Source organism: Gasterosteus aculeatus, chromosome 15, assembly GCF_964276395.1.
Source record: "Gasterosteus aculeatus chromosome 15, fGasAcu3.hap1.1, whole genome shotgun sequence".
NCBI lineage: Eukaryota > Metazoa > Chordata > Actinopteri > Perciformes > Gasterosteidae > Gasterosteus > Gasterosteus aculeatus.
Genome location: NC_135703.1, coordinates 2,960,656 through 2,977,013, shown reverse-complemented (window position 1 = coordinate 2,977,013; position 16,358 = coordinate 2,960,656). Strand labels below are relative to the sequence as shown.

General features: G+C 46.2%; 2 protein-coding genes across 2 annotated transcripts in view; both read right to left on the bottom strand.

The window, feature by feature from the left end:
- Positions 1 to 455: 455 nt before the first annotated feature.
- tpo (thyroid peroxidase) lies at positions 456 to 9,345 on the bottom strand. Its single transcript, XM_078089379.1, has 13 exons — positions 9,121 to 9,345; positions 8,465 to 8,552; positions 8,233 to 8,378; positions 7,877 to 8,006; positions 7,521 to 7,650; positions 6,607 to 6,807; positions 5,502 to 5,993; positions 3,068 to 3,326; positions 2,275 to 2,445; positions 1,849 to 2,086; positions 1,564 to 1,772; positions 1,284 to 1,457; positions 456 to 765 (listed from the first exon to the last, which is right to left on the bottom strand). The coding sequence occupies exons 1-13, from the start codon at positions 9,209 to 9,211 to the stop codon at positions 752 to 754; spliced, it is 2,343 nt and encodes a 780-aa protein (XP_077945505.1). The 5' UTR covers positions 9,212 to 9,345; the 3' UTR covers positions 456 to 751.
- Positions 9,346 to 10,173: 828 nt separating this feature from the next.
- The window catches only part of sntg2 (syntrophin, gamma 2), a 39,372-nt gene continuing 33,187 nt past the window's right edge, over positions 10,174 to 16,358 (bottom strand). The window contains exons 15-17 of the mRNA XM_040198908.2: positions 11,296 to 11,388; positions 11,070 to 11,180; positions 10,174 to 10,933 (exon numbers count right to left, since the gene is read on the bottom strand). Of these exons, the coding sequence (XP_040054842.2) occupies positions 10,814 to 10,933; positions 11,070 to 11,180; positions 11,296 to 11,388 (324 nt within the window). The 3' untranslated portion in view covers positions 10,174 to 10,813. The remainder of the gene's footprint in view (positions 10,934 to 11,069; positions 11,181 to 11,295; positions 11,389 to 16,358) is intronic.

The window sequence follows — 16,358 nt, the reverse complement described above, 5'->3', positions numbered from 1 at the left end:
GAGTTGCTCCTGAAGGCGCAGTCACACCTCAGGTACCTCAGCGTTCTAGGTGGTGTTCTCATTTTTGTACACTACAAGGGTAAAGAATGAACAACTGCCCGTCTTTTGTAAGTGCGAGACATCGAGCAGATCTTTACTTCCCTGTCTTTTTTCTGTCTCTCCGTCTAATTATTCAGCCAATTTCAATTTGGTTATGGCACTAATTAATAACAACAAGCGCACTGTGTGACTGTTGGGAGCAGTGTAAGTAAATCACATCAACAACCCTCCCAAATCCTCCAATTCTGACCATGGACCATGTGTAAAATACGGACGTAACATGATCCTTTTACTACTGTAGAAGGATCAAAAGTGTTTTTCTGGTGCACGCAGAAACAGGTGTGATATGTTTACTGCAAAAGCAAGATAAATAGACGGAAAAAGGGTTCTAGTTACAGGATGAGCTGATGGTGAAAAAGGGCTTAATGTATATTTTATTGAACAAAATGGTCTTTGCAGCAGAAAATTATAAACAGTAATAGACTAATAAATGTAAAACAGATTTTGAAATGTCACCATCTGTCAAAACCATCATCTAAATTTAATGAAGTTTGATTAAATAACTCAATTCCATTTTAAACAAAGATTAATCATTATCATTACGGTAAAACAACAAGATCAAGATCTATATAGATAAAGACAACAAGGCCACGTCTCCCTGACTGTAATTATGAAACTATGAAGCATCTCTACATGCTGCACTGTTAACAAGTCAGCGGTGATTCCCTGCAAAAACAAAAACAAGACATCAGAGTCCTTCTAGCAACACGAGAGGGATGTTTACGTACTGAATAAAACATTTCGGTGCATTTCATTTGCAGAGACACATAAATGATCCCAGTCCGACCCAGTCCGATCTAATGACCTATCGACACTGGGTCGTCTGCATCGGGACATTAGCTGCTCCAATCACAAACCAGCACTGCTCCTTTAATATTTCCCATTGGAACGTTTCCCCTTTCCCAGTACGACCAGCAGAGAGCAGTAGAGCTCCAGTCAGAACAAGAGCAATACCCATGCATGTCCAACGACAGACGTATACTAAATAATGAGTGTGTTTTATAACCGACTCCCTCCAAAGCCCATCAGTACAATCGTCAATATGCAGACGTTTATACTAATGATGATATGATATTTACAGGCTGATCTCCCATTCGCTTTAAACTACTCCGCGCAGGCATCGTGACAGTCATCACAAACAAGTGTTGCAGAGTAAGAATCCATGGCAAAAATAGTTCATGTACCTGTGCATTGTGGGGGTTGATCACTCCATTGATTTCCTTGGCAAACTACTGCAGCGGCCCCCTTTAACTTGAAACCATGGTAACAGGAGTACAGAGCGACCAGTTTGCCATTTGTGGAAGACAGAATAAAATCCCCGTTCTTTATCATTCTGGGAATGCCACACTGTTCCATGTCTGGAATTGAGAGATAGAAGGTTTTTCGTGTTAAATATTCAAAGGAATATATGATTTTTTCCTGTATGGGGAATATAGGACTGACAGGACAAGTTTTAAAGCCCACCGTGGTCAGTCTCCTCCTGCCAAGCTTCCAAATCAATCGAGGGCACACGATCACAGGGGATGTAATCATAGGGGTACCTCCCAAACCTGAAGGAGTCAGGAGGGACCTCCCTTATGTCGCTGTTGTCGCAGATAATCCGAGAAAGAGAAGCTTTTAAGAGCTGGGCTCTCTGCCGCTGGCTGAAGACGCCTTCGGCCTCCCACCAAAACCTGAAAAAACATAAACCATAAATGAAAGCACTTTGGCCTATAATATTAATATTGATTTATTTAAAGGCTAATGTACCTATCGCCGTCACGGAGTGCTTTCATCTGCTTTCCAATCAGGCAAGCGAAGAGAGGCCCGGTTCTTGAGCCCGGCGGCATGTGCTCAACAAGCCCCCCGAGCCACACGTCCACGTTGTCGGGGTGTTTGTATATTCGCGCCATCTTCTCTGCGACCGCGTGGTCCCTCACTACCCCTTTCAATCCCTCCATTTCCTTAATGCGCTCCAGTCCACAGAACGATCTCCAGTCGTTGTATCCTGAAAAGTCATTCCGGCACAAGTCACTGGAGAGTTAGCTGAGCCGTCTGTGAGCAGCCAGCTGAGAGCAGAAGATGGAAAACATTATCACGGCGGATTATGTGCCGGGCTAATTCACCACAGTGACTCGCGGCGGCCTCCCGCGTATCGTCTCTGTGACTTGACGGGCGCGTGTGGTGAATAGTCACCTGGGAGGGCGTGGTCCCGTCCTCTCTGCAGGTTCAGCGAGGCCAGATCCATGGGCCGTGGCAAGTTCAACACCACCAGCCTCTCGGTGATCTCCTCCGTCAGCAGCATGTCAGCGCTGCCAGCTGATGCTGCAGTTCCGAATGCACCTCTCAGGATCGGTTCGATTCCACCTGGAGACAATTCCATCACGAGCTATTGCTTTTTTTCTCATGCGGGATTTGACGTCACTAAGCTGCAAACAGCATGCTCACTTTTACTTGCTTGTTGTCCCCCATCCCACACATACAAGAAACAACAGAAAGTAGACGGTTGCTCTCCCCGTCCTAAGCTTGGATTTTCTGCTTCCCCCGGGCTCACTGGCGTCCAATTTCATGTGAGCAACCAGGATGAGCGGGCTCGGGGATAAATACTTTATTATAACAACAACAAGGGACAGCTTGACTATTTAACACATTCCTCATTCCAGGAAGGGAAACATTGCAGTAAAATAAACCCCGCAGATACAAACTAGCACGTACACGCCGATGAGTTGTTTCGCTGCATCAAGTTAGCAAAGGCTAATAAACAAAAGGGTCACATGGACAAGAAATGAGGTTAAAAAATAGAATAATTTGCTGCGTAATTGTTTGCTAAAAACAGGCCTTTTACGGTGCTTTATGACAGATAATAGACATAATTCTAATACAAGTAATTCCACAGACAGTCATGCTCAAGCTGACCTATATAGAGTATCGCTCCATGTGCTTACGGGATACTTTATTTGTTCGGGCGGCTTCATGAGAGCGCACTGACCTTCTTTGACTATTCTCCACGGACTGAAAAAAGTTTGGTGCAGCCTCAAGTCGCCGAAGTGCTCGTGCGTCTGGAAGCTCTCGTTCAGCCTCCTGAGGACGGGGGGGATGGTGGCGTGGCCAAACCTGAACGCGGCGGTGGCAAACACATTGGAGGCAGAGGGGTCCGTAGCTGGATCGTATCCCCGATAGGGTCCAATGTAGGAATCAAAAGCCGCCTGGCCGATGATTTTCGGGACATAGTCTCTCATGGTTATGATCTGGAAGTCATGACAGAGAAGGAGAGCGGTCCGCAAAGAAGCAACAATCATCTTTTACGCGGCCATGGAAGAAGGAGACGGGGATGATAACGTAGACGTACAGTAAATACACACAAGATGTTCCTTAACTGAATCAAATACGTCCACTAAAAACTGCCTCTGCAAACAATTGGAAGAGTTAAGTCCGCCTAATTACACACTAATCCTAATTATTTCATTAATTACTGAGCCTATTTTGATGCATTAAAAAAAGCGTTTTCCCAGTGACTTGGTGAGAATAATGCCGTGTGAACACAGCATCCTGCATTTGCCCTGTGAGATTGTTTGCAGGAAACATCTGTCTGGGCGCTTGGTCGGAGCTGTTGGGATTCAACCATATGGACCAACACAACACAACAGTGAGCTGGAAGCTGCAGAGTTGGATTGGCTCTTTTTTTCTTTTCTTTAAGTGGGATTGGATGAGTGGCAACATTAATGTTAATACATTAAGCATCGATTCATGTCTTAACGATATAACACGTTTAGAATGAACCGTAGTGGCACAGCGGGAGGTGGCTTCATCATCGGCAAACATTACCAATGGGAGATGGAATAAACTGTTAATGCTGCTAATGGGTGACCCAGAAATACAGCTGTTCTACTGGTGAAGCCACCTGGTTATCCGATGAGGGGACACAATGTGCAGATTTTTGGCACATGGTTCTATGCACTTACTTAATTGAAGTTAAAACTACACCACATTTCATATCACTTTTGTTCTAAAAGCTGCAGCAGGTTTTGGCCACAAGCAGCGAGGTGGCCGATTGCAGTCAACAGAAACATCTGTGCCAAGAGAGCAGAAGTAGTCCTTGTTATATTTCATTTCTGCCAATATATCTACACACAGTTCTTGTAAAATAATCATGTACTTCCCACAATGTTGGGAAGGATGAGGCATAAGACAAAAAGTGGACAAAAAGCTAAAAGAAATAGCATGTTATTAGTTTAATAAAACATAATTGAATCACGTTATCATGACCTAATGGTTTGAAAAAAGGAGAATTCATTTTCTAAATCAACTGAATTTTACAGTAACCTCAATGGAGAATCTGGTTCTCCAGCGTTTTTCTTCCTGCGTGACAGTAATACTGTGTAATTTGCAGGAGCCACGCACGGCCACGGGGTCTGACTGTGTCCCTAAGCCACTGAGAAGAGGAGAAACATAGAGATATAAAAGAGGAAGATGTGGAAAAGAGTGAGAAGTGTTGAAGTGCTCCTTTGATTCTGCATCTCCTCTTTATTTTAGATTACAGTCTGCGGGTCAGCAGGCACAGACAGAACCTCACATTTCAGCTCCAGCATGTAAATCCTCTCCCCGCCTGTTACGCTCCATCTTCACCAAATGTTTTAAGAACCCGTTCTCTTCCCAATACTGTAAATCTCCTCTGGCCTCGTTCCTGGGTCACCTGCAAACAGCGCTGACACAATCTAAACTTACAAACCGTGCTCAGAGACGCTTGAGAAACACACCGCCTGTAGCGTGACGCCCACTCATCCCCTGCACTAAAAGCAGTGCACCCCTTCCGCTTAAAAAAAAAAAGCTTTTTCCTTCACTGTTTCTTTCTGCACAATTTAGCCAACATTTTCTTCACCTTGAAAAATGCCCCCGCCTCCAGCTAATATAAATACTGCATCTCTACCAGCAACTGCAAGGAGAAACCCCACTTAGAAACAAACACACAGAGACAAGAGTGAGGAGAGACAGCAAAGTGTTTCCTTTTGCACAAAGCCTGTTGAAATGATGACAGATTTTCTACTGAGCAAAGCGGGCTTCACTTCACGGTCTGAATTGATATCAGCTAAGAAGAATAGATCATTCAAAGGCACGAAACGCTGAGGGGAAAAAAAAAGCAAAAGTTAGTGTCTAACACAGGTCTCCATAGGAACAGAATACTTCAAAACTTGTGTACTTTAGCTGCTTGAGATCAGGGACAGAACTTATCATGGAAATGATGAAATAGGAGCGGAGAGAAGCAAACTCAACCAAGCGGACGGCATTAAAACCAAAACTACAACTGTAATATTTGTGATCCCTTCCGTGTGAGCGTTGGATCTGACCACATGACCTTCGTTCTCATCAAGGTTTTCGGGTTCAAACAGCTAACACGCGCCCCTTTCGGTTTCCCGCTCGCGCACCTGATGCAGCGCGCCGACGACCTTGCGGGCCTCTTGGTACACGGTCTCCGGGCTCCAGTGGGCGTTCACGCGCCTCAGCTCCCCCGCCATGCGATTGTGCTCCCGGAGCCACAGCGTGTGCAGGCTGGCCAGCGGCAGGCCCTCGTTGGCCCGGCCGTCCCCGGCGCCGAAGCACTCCACCCTCTCGCCGCGCGGCGTCTGCAGGCAGGCCGACGGCAGGGCGGACGCGAACGGCAGGTAGGCCCGCCCCCCGGGGTCCCTGAAGCGATCGTTGACGGCGAGCTTCCCGCTGCGGCCCGAGAGGTCGCGGAGGAGGGCCCCCCGCCGAGGGGTGTGGCCGTACACCGGCGAGGCGTCGATGAACGACGTGATGGCGTTCATCTGCTGCCGCCGCCGAGCCCGTGGGACGTCGGGACCGGGGCCCACGGGGCAGGCCGGCGCGGAGCGATGGAAGGGCATGCAGCTCTGGGCCCTGGAGACAGAGGCCCCCGTCTGGGGGAAAGCAACACACGCGCTCTTCAAATAGTTCTGGTCAAAGGTCCTTTTTTAAATTTGCTCACTTTGCCCTGATGTCCCTTTAACGTGACGCTGGTCCAGTCATTTTAATCTCATCAACCTTAAAGGGGGGGATTCAGTAGCTTCTTGGTAACTTGACTAATCCTTGTGATTGGATGCCAGCGATGAGTGAGGCAAAGGTTTCTCCCAATCTGTCCCCCGGGGGACGGACAAGTGAAAATGGGGAACGTCCTGCTTTCCCAGAAACCCGCTTTTTAAGGTGTAAAAACAGGTCAACCGGAAGAAGGAAACCAGTTGAGGACGTAAGGAGTACTGACCAATCTCACCACTGGACTATTTGCGGTCGGGAGCAGTGGATTTCTAGACTGCGGGGGACATCGGGGACATCCGGGCAATACGGGAAGTCGCCCTTTCTTCTAATGTAAACTAAACAGCTTCTGGCTCGAGCTTCGTAATGAACGGACGAATACGCCAGTGATCGTCTCATCTAAGCTTAAACAATTATTCCACTATTCCTACTTCCCCAAATGTGAGAATATTCCTTTACAACACACCTTTATAACTAAAAAAAAACACTGTTTCAGTTCACCTCGATGGGAAAGCACGGGTGCACGTTCTGACACGTGTTGGAACAGTCCGCCCCGGTCCCGAATCCAGCGTAGTCTTTGCTTTGGGGGGTGAAGGTCACGTCGTGGTCGATGTACTGGCCCCACTCCACCAGCAAGTGAGAATAGACGCCATCTGTCTCCTTGGTGGAGCTCCTTATTATTTTCTGGCTGACTTCCCATGGCTGTTAGCACAGTAGGATTAGTTCTTTTGGATGACAGTGAAAACTACTTTTCTTTTAACAGTGTAATTGCATTTTCCTCCAGCTGTCTCTGCGGTGGCTCGTCATTTATCAGCCTGTGTTTTTATTATCTCATCATGGACGGAAATGAACATATTTTCTATTCTTTCCCAGTCAGGGTTTAAACTGGATGACAATTAGTTCATTCTTAAATTCATTAAGTTGTGTTATAAATCTTTCACACTCACAATTTATTGGCGATTAGTTTATTATTAAGATTATTAATAATCTAAAGCACTTAAGTGGATTGTAGCTCTCACGCGAGGAGGTACACTGCGAGTACATTACAACTGATGCTTCCACCAAACATCCTCACTCTGCATAACGAGTGCATAAATTAACACTGTAAGTCAATGCAAATATCAAGAGTTTAATTTGCTGTAAAAAAAAAAGTTTATGTCTGCAAACTGCAACTCATTTCACGCTATGAAGCCAGTGTGTTTTATCTCTGTCCACAAAATTGGAATGCTGCCGGAATCTGTGTCATCTCACACACCAACGCCTGCCGTCCCTGAATCGCCGTGGACTCTATCTGCTGTGAAACAGGTCAGGAACATAAATGCAAAGCTACATTTTTTTTGCAGGGTGAGTTTGCTTCTTTTCTAATTCCCGCACCCAGACCCGTGTGTCCGTTGGAGCGGCGTTGGCTGGATTACCGGCGGGAGTTGGAATCCATTATGGAGGCGGCCTCGGTTCCAACCCTTGGGTTCTCTCTCTCCGTCTTCGTATTCAGCTGGAAGCCACCTGACCAAGGGGGTGTTGGCGGCTCCCCACAGAGGATTTTGCCTGAGAAGAAGAATCGTGAAGCACGTCCAAAAAAAATTGTTTTGTTTTTCCAACATGTATTGAATTGAAATGAAAACAGTCACGGTGGGACGTTTCCCGTCTAACTTAGTATCTTATACCTTTCTACAATGAACATTAAAGTCAAAGTTAAGTTGCCATTGCACTTTAATGTGACTTCATTGTTCCTCGGCCTGCGTGGTTCTGAGGGCAGCGGCCCGTCGGCTACCTGTTGTTGCACAGGCCGGAGATGGAGCGGTACTTGTCGAGGGGACTCTGCAGACAGGCGGCCGGGTGCGGCACTGGAGGACATTTGGACAGCTCCGCTATCAGCTCCACGTCCTCCCAGGAGAGCGGCTCTGCCATATTGGTGACACAGATGTGGGATTTCATCCCGCTTAACCTTTGGAGCAAATTCGAACCCGAGAGTATTTCATCACATCACGAATTCAGTAGTTTAGATGTTGCTTTGATGCACCAGTAGAACGTAAATGGTGCCATTGGGTCAATTAGACTTGTTTTGTTGTCCGAGTGGCTCCAAAGGTTTCTCTCCAGGTGAAGGTGTGTGTGTGGGGGGGTTTCTACCTGGTGCCGTGACGTCCCTCTCGTATCTCGGCCTCGCGGTGCTCTCCAGGACCTGCAGGGTGGCGTGAAACACCTCCGCGGCCTGCGTAACCTCGCGGGTCTCAGGCTCGCTCTGCCGGAGCCACGTCGGCGCGGCGCCGCTGCGTCTGAGCGCGGCGTGCAGGGATGAGCTTTAGCGTCTTTTGTCCTGCGTTTGTACAGTGCGGAGAGACAGGAAACAGGGGACAAATACCGTTGTCCGGAGAGGAGCGAGGCTTCGTGTACAATCCGAAGGCTTTCCCGATGGGACGAGACGAGCAGTTCTCTCGCGGGCCTCGTTGCTGCTTAGACGTGCGTGTGGTGACAGAACAGCATTAAACATTTCCACTAAAGTATCGTCTTTCAAAAGAGGTGGAAAGTAAATATCCACCAAAGCACTTGGACTAAAATACAATTTTGAGACTTTGAGACATTTTTGCTTCCATTAAAAACATATTGCTTTTTAAAGAAAATGGATTGTTAGGAGTTTTATGTCATAAGTCCATGAAAGGTTTCTACTGTCGTCATTCAAAATAAATCTCAGGTTCAATTCTACTTTAAACAAAGAGGAGCATCCTCGGTTTGTGCTTTTATATCAGCACGTTGCATGAAGAACTTGTGAGCTGTTAATACTTTTCAGCGCAGGCTCGAATGATTAATTGCACCGCTAACTTGGGACATATTGAGCGTCACATTTTAAATATTAGCAATCAACAATTACAAAAGACACGTTCACGACCATTACGAGCAGCGTGAAACAGACGTACAGTGGAAGCTGCTTCTAAGGCTTCATCTAAGAGGAGGGCGATGACCACATTTTGCCGATCTATTACATCATTTAACAAAAAATTAAATTAAAAAGTTACTTACAGTTCAGAGGGCTGGATTCATCATTCGAAACCTTTGGGAGAAAAACGCAGAGCAACACGAATACAATGAAATGAAAGGAGTGACGAGCCATTTTTAGTGAGCTGTTTCCAATGGAAGATTGGGAGATTTTCACATCATCACTGCAGCCTGTGCTTATATATTCAGATAGCGTAGGGAGCGCTTTGCAAAGGTTAAGTAGGCGAAACCGCCCCCACTAGAATAACTCAGAAATCCTGTGTTTTTCTTGTCGTCGCTCGACTGGTTTGAGAATAACTTGTGCCCATTATTTTAGTCACTTGGATATTTGGTTGTTGCTTGAACACTATGTACGAAGTTTATTATGCTGTATTATTATGGCCCATTTTATTCCTCTAATCTGTCAGGACATTTTCAGTTAAATCTGCACATTTCACTGACGAATGCAGTGATCCCAATTACTTTATTTAATGGCCCGGCGGTCCTGAAGTTTCCCAGTAAAACTTCTGCACACCACGCACACCTCGGTGAGCGTTCAGGGTCCGATGGCGCCGGCGGGCTGAACCGTGGGAGTCGCGGCCCGCCGGCAGCCGAGCGGTGCTCTGCAGGTTCACGCTTCGCGTGTTGCTGATGCAACTCCATGACGCAACCGGCGGTGACTTCTGTGGTCGCAGTTGTGGCTCTTTGTGTTTGAGCTTCGAGGCAGAACAGTTTTATTCAAAACTTTCAAGGAAAGAATCTCAGACCTCTAAAAACAAGATTTTACAAGAGAATATAAAGACCTTGATTATTGTAATATGGAGAAGATAACCGACACCTACACAACGCGATACAACATGACACTTAATGAATGCATTTTCTTATCGACTTTCCCTGTTGCATAAGGAGCCGGCAGAACACCCATAATACTCTAAATTGGCATTCAGCTGAGAACCACCTTTAGTGTCTCCAGTTCAAACCTTCAGAAAGTCAGACGACAGAACGATGCATTCACCCGAAGACGTACATTTTGTGCGTCGTATTAGTAACGCGAGTGCATCTTTAGTGATAGTTTGAAGACAAAGTGTCCTCCTCGTCTGGAGAGATCAGAAACTCCTTTATTCGGTTGAGAAGAGATGGTCACAATAGCACAAACATCACACAGGTTGATCAGAGATGTGTTGAGTAAATCCAGTGGGTGTTTGGAGGCTTATGAGACTGCGTTTGTGTTGCGTTTGTGTTCAGACATGAAAAGAGTGTAGAGCAAACCGGAGGAACTGGAAACAAAAAGGTTAGCTTTTTCATTACGGTCCCGCTGTGAGTTTTGAGTAAAGAGAACCCCTGCGAGGCTCCAGACTCACGGCGTCTGTTCAAAGTGTACGTCGGTCGGGCCTCGGCGTTCGAGGTTATCTGCTAAAAATAGTGGCAGCTTCTTTGCTCGGCGTCTCGCGGCGTCGAGCGTATGCCGGTTTCTTCACCATATGGCAGCACAGAAAGCGTAACCACGGAGATTCCAGTTTGTCACGAGTGAGAAAAAACAAACAAAAAAAACATCAAGTCAAGGAAAGGAATAAAACTGTTCATACATTGCAATCAATCAACTCATTAACATTATCTACTTTTACAGTTTTTTACAAATATGTTTTATTATTCGGTAGTCCGTACAAAAATAGCGAGAACAGGATGCACGTATCAACTGGCTCTGAAACAGGGGCGATGTGCACAGGAGGAGAAGAGCTCATGTGTGTCCAGGGAGGCCGTGACTGCACACAAACAGAGGGTCCACGGAGGCCACTTTGGCAGCAATAAAAGAATGTATACAGTGAAGGACGGCCGTTAGATTAGCAAACTCCAGCTCCTGAAACAGAGGGACGCATCGGTGAAGAGGGTTACATCTTGGGTAACACTTTCAAACTCAAGATCTCACTCGTCGTTCTGTAAAATGAGCCGACATCAGGGTGCGATTGTGGCGTGGAAAGCAAAGTTTTAATCACCTTCATCTCTATTTGGTTGCTCTCTGCGTTCTTGAAAAGGAGTTTCACCCTGGTTTTGCCGTCATCAGAGGAGCCTTTGAGTTGGGAGAACTTGTATCGCCACAGTGCCGTCTAAACAGGAGGGAATCCGACGGCGGGTGAGATTCAAACCGGCGCGTCGCACTACAGAGACCCGCGCGACAGTCGGAACCGTTAGTTTCGGCGGCGGAACAGAGCACTACTACACCTTTGAGGAGCCTTCTGCGCAGGAGAAGCCCGATCCGAAGTCGACGGTGAAGCTCAGCACGCTCCCCTGGCTGCTGCACATGTAGCTCTTGGACTGTGGGGAGAGAATCGGGAAGCGTCAGCGAAGAGTTTTCCTGAAGCGGCACGCGTGCATGAAGCACTGTGCTACATAAAGGTCACAGTCACCCGTCACTCACTAACTACGCTGCACACTATATTAATAAATAACGTCCTTGTTCGCAGCTCGGCGAATGCCCCCTCTGCTGATAGGGGATGGATTCATAATTCACTTGGTATTCACATGCACTATCTCGTCGCTGTCTTCGCGTGTGTCAGCGAAGGCCAGCGGACCTTAAACAAGCTCGCTAAGCTCGCTTTTCTCCCCCTTCAAATAAAAACTTTTGTCCCTCTTCGCGCCGGCAACCGCGCTGTTCCGTTTGTTCCCGCGCGATTGACACGATGGCAGGAAGCTGGAAAACAACGGTGGCGTGCCGCGAGGAAATGGGCCACGGCTCATTAATGAATGGATCCATTGGGCGGCGCCTGAGCAGTTAGCCCGACGAGCGCTTCATGCGAAAAGGTAAAGGCTCATGACAATAAGAGTACCAATAGGATTGTGTATCCTATTCTGGTTTGGTTGGTGCAAATCAAAAAGGGCTTAGTTTGGAAGAGTTGATAACAAAAGCCAAATTGAGTTGTTGTTTTTTTCCCCCTGCATGAGCTTTCAGCCAAAGCAGCGTCCAGTGAGGCTCCCCGAGGACGACAAGACGCAGGACAGAGGAAATCCATTCCTTCATATTCACCCTGCCGCAGCGACACAAAGAACCCGCCGTCTGACAATTCTTTTTTTCGCCGTTTTAAAAGCAGCGATGTGTGAGCGCTCGGCTCTCCGCGGGGCGATGTGCCTCCAAAGGCCGTTCGTGCAACACCACTTCATTTTTATTGTCATCCTCTCCAACAAGTGCATTCAGATTTACTGTTTGTGTTATTTATGCCGTATCTTCTTTACACAGTGAGGATTTCAATTACAGAGTGAACGCGGGGGGGGGGGAGACTGTGCAGTCCGTTCTCAGACCTCGGCCTGCCCGTCTTTAGTGGCGCCGTTATCCAGCTGTGACGGGGGGTGGAGGATGGGGGGGGGGGGGGGGGGGGGAGGAGGGCAGCGGCAGGCCGGCCGCTAAGTTCTTGCTGTCGCCGCATGCGAGGCTCAGGGAGCTGCGACTACACTCCCATAATTGGAAAGGGATTATTTTTTTTATTCTGGGAGAATAAGAGAGTAAGGCGTGTGTTGGGATTGATGAATAAAAATATATATATAACAAAACGTTTATTCTCACTAACACTTGTTTTCCAGCGTTGTTTAAAAGGACAAAGAGAGGGGGATGAATCTCTACCAGTAAACCCCAAATTTAACACGTAGCACAAGAAGTTGGTCTTCTAGGAAATACGACAAAAAGAGCAGGCGGGGAGATGCAGGGAGGACGGTTTTGTCCGTCGTACCTCCTGCTACCATCGGGATGTTCACGTAATGCTCACATGCAGTCACGGTTATCCTGAGTTGGACGGTTGAGTAACAGGACGCCGGCCTAATTGGCTGGAGAACACAGAACCACAAGCAAATTTAAATGCTTCATCACTTTTATCGGTTTCCCAAAGGACGGCGTCCCACATTTGCATCATTAAAGACAGAAGAAATGCTTCATTATCATATTTCATACTTTCATACTGATGAGCGCGGGGAAACTGCGTATTCAGAGTACACCGTTAATAACCATCGCTGCCATCACGGATTCAAAAGTCAAATATTGGCACATTATTCAGAATTGATAAAGGTGAATATATGTTTCATTTATTATTGATATTTAACATAAATACGTGTTCATATGGCTGCTTAGACCGAATTTAAACATTCCCCATTTGTAACTCGCAACCTGAAAGCTGACATCCAGAGTGGATTCGGCCCTGTTAGCCGGCGATGAGCTAACCGCTAAACACTGATGCATATCACCCCCCCCCCCCTCTCCTTTGAAGCTAAGCCTGTGTGGAGCAGCAGAGGAGTTCTGCACTGAGACTTATTCATGTTTCCTCTCTGGACAAAGACTCAACCGGTTAATGTACGAGCTCACAATGTGAAGGGATGAACATGGAGGCACGTATCCAAACGGTTCCCTCGGACTTGTGCGCTTCTTTATTAGCCTCCTCTACTGGTTCCATACCTCATGTAGCACCGGGTGCACAGAGGAGACAGAAGACCTAATCTACACGTGACGGTGCCCAACGTCACATGTTTCACCGCTGACATTCACACATGATGCCAATGAGAGCAAACAGACTTCTTCCCATCGGCATTGGGACGGAGGTGTCAGTGAATCCGCAGGTCATTTAAGTAAATTAACTTAAACTCCATTTATGAGCGCTTCATTTTTCCAGACTTCTAAAGCCTGAAATGATCCCCCTCGTTAACTCGTCCTTCCTGGGCGCATAACAGCATCTCTGCCAATTACATTTCTATATTACTGAAAACTAAAACCCATCAGTAGGCAACACGTCGCATGTTTACCTCCCGCATGCGAGACGTGTTTTTCCTCAAAACATCGTCCCGCATGCGTCGTTTGTGAAATCAGGGTGGAATTTCTCGCCCGTACAGCGCGAGCTGGCCGCTCTTAAAGGGCCGGCGCGTCCTCTCTGCGTTTGTCAGCGCAGCGTCCGGGGAAATCACAGCAAGTGCAATGAGCTCCCGCTTCAGCAACTGCAGTTTGGAAGTCGGTTCCCACAAGTGTTTGATGGCAACACTGTTTCCACTGATTGCGATCATGTTAATTGAATGCGGAAAGTGTTTGAGTTTGAGCGGTGACAGTTATGAAGTGGGAAATGATTTGTTCCTCATGATGCTCAAAGAAAAGACTTTGCCACCTTTATCTTCGTCACTAAAATCCACCTTCATATGAACTATTGAGGTCGGCAAAAGACGTTTTCGTTGGTCTGAGCAAGACTTTTCAAAAATAGATCAGGGGAACGGAGCCGACAGGAGGTCAAAGTGACGTTGACCTTTGACCACCAAAAATCTAAAAGAGATTTTTACTAGTGGACACATGAGCTCAATTTGAAGTCATTCCCTCTTTAAAAAGACGACCTAAAATAACCACTTATAAGAATGTCGTGTTTAAGCCTCTGGATTAAGCTGTTTTTAAGCTTTAGCAGTTGGAAGAATTAACTGGAGAATGTAATTAACTTTAGTAGTAATTATGACTCGACTCCCATTCACCAAAACCTTAAAAGGGATTAAACGTGGCTTCTGAGACGGCGGGACGACCCCGCGGCCGCGCTGGCCCAGCTCCCCATGTTGACCCCGAAAAGGATCTCAGTGTGCTGCAGATTCAAACATCAGCTGACAGGTGCTCCGCTTTGTATTATTTATAAGTGTCCCTATTTGAGGGTCCCGAGTAACAAAGCCCCCCCACACCCCCCCCGGGCTTTGTAACATTTTTAGCCATTATGTTTGGTTGGCTGCACTTGATGGGTGGGAAGGTGGAAATGGGCTGAAATGATTAAAAAGGAGCATTTGAGGGAGAGTCTGAGCTCACATGTGGAATGTTCTCTGTATTCTTGAATACGTGTGATATTTGTGCCGTTATCGTCTTATTATGTGCAGATTATTTGACAGGTTGTCTATTTTCTTCTCTGCTATTGTGGGAATTACAAAAATGCCTAATATTTGTCAGGACTGAAAATAAGCTTTTATTGGTCTCATTAGTGTATTCCCAGATGTAAAACCTCTAACGCATCGTTGGTGTCATTCTTATTGCCTGAGAGGCGTTCGTGTGCATTGTTAATAATGCAGCTGGAACTTGTTGACTCGTCATTAAGGAAACTTACAGATACACATTAAGCTGCATAATTACGTCCCGAAAAGAGAAATCCATGTATCGACTTTTGTGTAATTTGACCCTTTTAACGGTGTGAGTGGGATGGAAGCCGTGTAACGATGTATTTATTTATACATGTAATTGACTATATCAATTAGAGATGCACTTAAGGACTTGAGTGTTTAAGCTTAAGTGGATTTCCACTTTGTTGTTTTTAACTTTTTCATTGTAATAAGTGGGAAGCTTCAGAGTTGCTCAATGCACAAACAGGGCAAATAACTATTCTTTAGGATTCTGTAAAGTTTTTTACATCCTTACATTTTATTTACTTCATTGTCTCGTAGTTCGCACACAGGGCGGTGATCAATTCACAATCAACATCCAATTGGTATTGATCATTTTTATGTGCACATTTGTTCAGTTTATTTCTGCGCAGCTACTGAGACACGCACGTCACACTATCAGTAACATAATAAATGCTTATTTAGCTTATTCCAGCTCCTCCACCCACATGAAGGGTGCAGCAGGATGCGGCCGGCGAAGCTGTCGGTGTCTGAATATATTCGAACATGTGCAGGATTCGATCGCAGCATCGTGGTCATCCAAACATTTATTTTATGTTTTTTTATCTTAAAAACAGGTGAAACCATCTTAACAGATAAATTAAGCCGCACAGCATATTAAAGCGTTAAAATGTCTGCTACTTATACTTCAGAACATTTGTTTAAAAAATATATGAATACATGATTTTAGGCAAAATCAATTGCATGGGTGAGGTTTCATACTAAATACCTCAGGCTACAAACGAATAATGCCGGTGAATCATAGCGCAGCTTTGAAACAGTGATTTATTATTATTGTCTCGCGCTCGTAGGCGTATTTTGTATTTAAACGACCTGTGAAATTAGACATAGCACATTGCACACAGGTATCAAGCTGGGATGAATTAATGAACTGCACAGCTGTTTTTGGGGCCCTGCGTGCGAGAGCCAGACAGCAAATGGAAGCAAAGTTAAGTAATGAAAGTTTAAACACGATCGATCAGAAATGCAGCAAACACGAGAGATTAAGAGCCGGACTCACGTTTCATGTCTCAGCCTCCTGATGGACACGAGGCGGCTGAACTTCGCACTCTGCTCACGCGTTGATCGCCTTTACACATTGAACATATTCGCCTAAGTGGTAATTTAATGGCTCA

Bases quoted from the DNA above. Each gene is read 5' to 3' on its own strand.
- tpo (XM_078089379.1), bottom strand. From the start codon at position 9,211: ATGGCTCGTCACTCCTTTCATTTCATTGTATTCGTGTTGCTCTGCGTT. The intron at 8,553-9,120 runs GTAAGTAACTTT...ACGTCTAAGCAG, and splicing joins TGAATCCAGCCCTCTGAACT to CAACGAGGCCCGCGAGAGAA. The intron at 2,087-2,274 runs GTGACTATTCAC...ATGACTTTTCAG, and splicing joins ACGGGACCACGCCCTCCCAG to GATACAACGACTGGAGATCG.